This window comes from Morone saxatilis, unplaced genomic scaffold (assembly GCF_004916995.1).
Source record: "Morone saxatilis isolate NCDOM2014 unplaced genomic scaffold, NCSU_SB_2.0 Contig17, whole genome shotgun sequence".
In the NCBI taxonomy this organism is placed as follows: Eukaryota; Metazoa; Chordata; class Actinopteri; family Moronidae; genus Morone; species Morone saxatilis.
This window is the reverse complement of record NW_023339729.1, coordinates 10,873,718-10,877,398: the sequence shown is the minus strand read 5'-3', so window position 1 is coordinate 10,877,398 and position 3,681 is coordinate 10,873,718. Positions and strand designations below refer to the sequence as shown.

The 3,681-nt window shown below is 40.6% G+C and overlaps 1 protein-coding gene across 1 annotated transcript; it reads left to right on the top strand.

Moving 5' to 3' along the window:
• LOC118326592 (cerebellin-1-like) lies at positions 1 to 1,834 on the top strand. Its single transcript, XM_035659619.1, has 4 exons — positions 1 to 94; positions 678 to 857; positions 1,060 to 1,191; positions 1,533 to 1,834. Exons 1-4 carry the CDS (start codon positions 1 to 3, stop codon positions 1,832 to 1,834), a joined length of 708 nt encoding a protein of 235 aa, XP_035515512.1.
• The last annotated feature ends 1,847 nt before the right edge of the window (positions 1,835 to 3,681 follow it).

Below are 3,681 nucleotides of genomic sequence, written 5' to 3'. Positions count from 1 at the left end.
ATGAGAGTTACAGCATGCACTCTGTTCATCTTGGGCCTGCTGTGGGACAGTGTGAGAGCCGAAAATACTCTCAGCAGCCTACGAGCGGCAGCAGGTAAACTAAACTGTTATTCAGCTATCATTCAACTTCACATTGACAAAAACTATTTGGGGTTAACAAGGCATTTTGGTCAGGAAGATATGTTGTTGATAGGTGATAAAGATACTAGATGTGAGCTGGCCAACCAATGGTTCAGACAAAGAAAAAAAGAAGATCATTATATTGTGTGTGGACTTAATATATTACATAAAATTTCTCCAGTGACAACTCTTTAAATCATAATGTGAATGTGAAAAATGTGAAAAATATTTGTCATTATTCTACCATCAGACTAACTCAAAACACGCATAATCTTTCAAATTTGGAATATGAAATGTGTTGATGTGTTAAGGAAATATGTTTTGCCACATCGGCTTAGAGAAAACCAATACCAAAACTCAAAACCAAATCTCAGTAAATGGTGTTTGTCTTGAAAAGTTATGGCAAGAATCTGCACATACATGTATATGTTGCATATACATAATGTAGATATCCATCTTTATCCATGGAGTGGATTTGTATTTTAACCAAATAAAAAACAGCAGCTGATTTCAAGGTCTATAACGCTCCTTCCCTTTCCTTCGTTCCACATTTGCAGTAGCGTGGGAGGGGGAGCTGCCGTGCAGAAAGTGGGACTGTGACTGTGCATTTAAGCGCCAGCGAGGCTGCTGCTGTGCCGCACCTGAGCTCCAAGAAGTGAAGGATCAAATCTTTGTGAGGGTGATGAACCTGTTGACAGACATGTCCCAACTCGATGACAGCGTCCTTGAAGTTATAGGTACATAGGTACAAATAGTCCACAGAATCAAGCAAAACTGCATGTTGAAACATCTAATCTAATGCCACTGAGCAAACTCCATTTAGTGATTAAAAGCTCCAGAATAGCTTGACTCAAAGTGAGATTGTTCTGTCTTCTGCTGAAGACACATATGAAGATAATAACATGATTGTTTGTTTCCTTCCCTGTTCTTCCGTCTCAGGAGGGATAAGGGTTGCGTTCACAGCTTCCATGAGTCACAGAACAAACTGCTTTGGACCTTTCACCAGGAACAGCCCCATCCCGTATGATGTTATCATCCTAAACCATGGAAGTGGATATAACCCTGCCTTGGGTAAGTGATCAAAAGTGGTAATTTCAACACCAATCATGATTCATGTGATGGCAGGACATTTTTCAGTATGGTTAGCAATTTTAACCACAGAGGAGCAGTAAAATAAGCTGCTTTATGACAATTAACTAATAGACATGTACAGCACAACTCAATCAGTACTTGACAGATTCAAGGAGAAGAGCTGCTTACATCACATAAATGCATTTTGTGCAGTTTACTGATTTACTTATACAGTTAACTGGAATTCTTTCTCTGTTTAACTCCAACTGACATTTGAAAACATGAAAGTGCAGAGAGGCCTTGTACCAATTAAATAAATATAATGATGTTATTTGTTCCAGGTATATTCACAGCCCCTCGTTCTGGACTGTACTCCTTCTCCTTCTCGGTTTACTCCAAGGTGGGCAAGGAAGGTGAGAGGATGTACTACAAGGTGCAACTCATGAGAAACGGGGAGGTGGTGGCATCCACATGGGAAGACAACAGAGAGGACTCAGAAGACAGCAGCTCTCAGACAGTATTGCTGTCACTGCAGCAGGGAGGCCAGGTCTATGTAGAGCTGCTGAATGGCAGGCAGCTATGTGGGATTGTTGAGGGCCTAAACGCCTTCTCTGGCTCCTTAATTTACTCCACTCTGGCCTAATATTCATACATTTCATTATGTGTGTCTGCCTTGTCCAAAGCAAATAAAGCCAAAATGACAACATGAAGTTATAGATGAACATAAAATACATCATTTGAAACACGCTAATGCCTTACTTCTAACTGCACTGTATGGGGATTTTTTGAACTTTAATAAAAAAATATGCAAACAAATGCTTGCATGCGCTGAGATTTATATATATATATATTTTGCTTAAACAATAGTGAAAGTAGGGGGTGGTGTCTTAAATACAGAATGAGTGGCACCTTGTAAGATAGATTCGCAGTCCAGTGTGAGTCAACATCCCCAGTTAAACTCTGATCACCCTGATCGAGCCAGCTGGAGGAGGAGTTGTAGAGTCTTATTGCAGCAGCCAGAACGGTCTCCTATAGCGCTCCTTAGTACAATATGGTTGTAATAGTGTGTTGCTAAAGGCGCTTCTCTGCTCTGCCACAGTGTCATGTAGGGTATGGGAGGGGTTGTCCACAGTGTCCAGGGTGACACAAAAGAGACAAGCCCAAGGCCTTTTAGTCTACTAGAGGGGCTTTTCCGTTGGCACTATTGGCCGTGCCAGGACAAACCATGCCACGCTGATATGCGTTTCTGAGCCAGTTTAAACATGTTGAGTTGTACCAAGTTGGTAAGTACACCATGTGTTGCATTATTCATATAGCCCCAAGCCAAATCGTCATACAGTAAGCCATAGCCTACCAGATACACCGTATGCCCTGATCTATTCTCCCAACCAGGAGGAGCACTGTGATCAGGAGTCATAGCTGACAAATGCAGTCACCAGAAAGATCAGGACTATACTGTATTTAAAGCCCTTTTCTTGATGAAGTTGGATCCTTTCTCCGTCCCCTAGTGAGGGCTGTTTCAGGGCCCTGAGAACTGATAAGCAGCAGAAAGAGTGGACGATTATGACATTAACAAAAAAGGTTGTGTAAATGAAAATGTAAATGCCCACTGATATTGGATTTTCACCGCACAAAAACATTTGGACTATAGCAATCAGAATGGTTTTCAGCCAAATAACACCACAAAAGCTCATCCTGTACTGCCGGGGTTTACAGCTGAGGTACAGCACAGGGTGTACAGCGCTTTGGAATTTAATCCTGGCTGTGAATATCATGTTGTTGAGTTTAGGCATTATGTGTACAACTGCAGGGTTTAAATGAAAGCTTGTGGTCATTATCGGTGGCTGCAGGATTTCAAAACACTTCCATCCTGTCTGTCCAAAAGACAGGAGACAATATTATTGTCACAGCACCCAGTCATTAGCAGGCAGAGAGATCAGGATATTCAGAAGTCAGAATTGTTGTGAGGTTTTTTTTTTATGCGATAAGATTTTGCATGTTTCCTGGAAATAGGTGCAAAAGAAAAAACAGAAAAGTAGAGGAATGCATGTTCAACATTCAGACTCTTTATGAATAAGTACAACATCAGTAGAGTCCTTTAAATCTACTTATCATGGGGGAAAGTGTGAGACACTGTCACTGACCTTTCTCTTTTTATTTATTTGCCATTACCCAAAATCTGATGTTTAGAGTTTGTCTGTAAACTCAAAAAAGCAACACAAACCCACACACTGTCCATTATAAATACAATCTATAATTCACTACTGTATAAAAATGTGATGAAAAAAGATGAGATCAGAGATGTAGAGTAGGTGATTCTCCTGGTAACAAATTCAAGAAAATTATGATAAATAAAGTCTAGAAACATAATAGCACAAAGCAAATAATGCCGAGTGACAGAACATTTTAGACATAGGGTGCAAAGAGATGCGGCAGCTATAGGCAGTATGAGAATAAATAACCAACCCCCAAAGAACCATACCAGGCAAC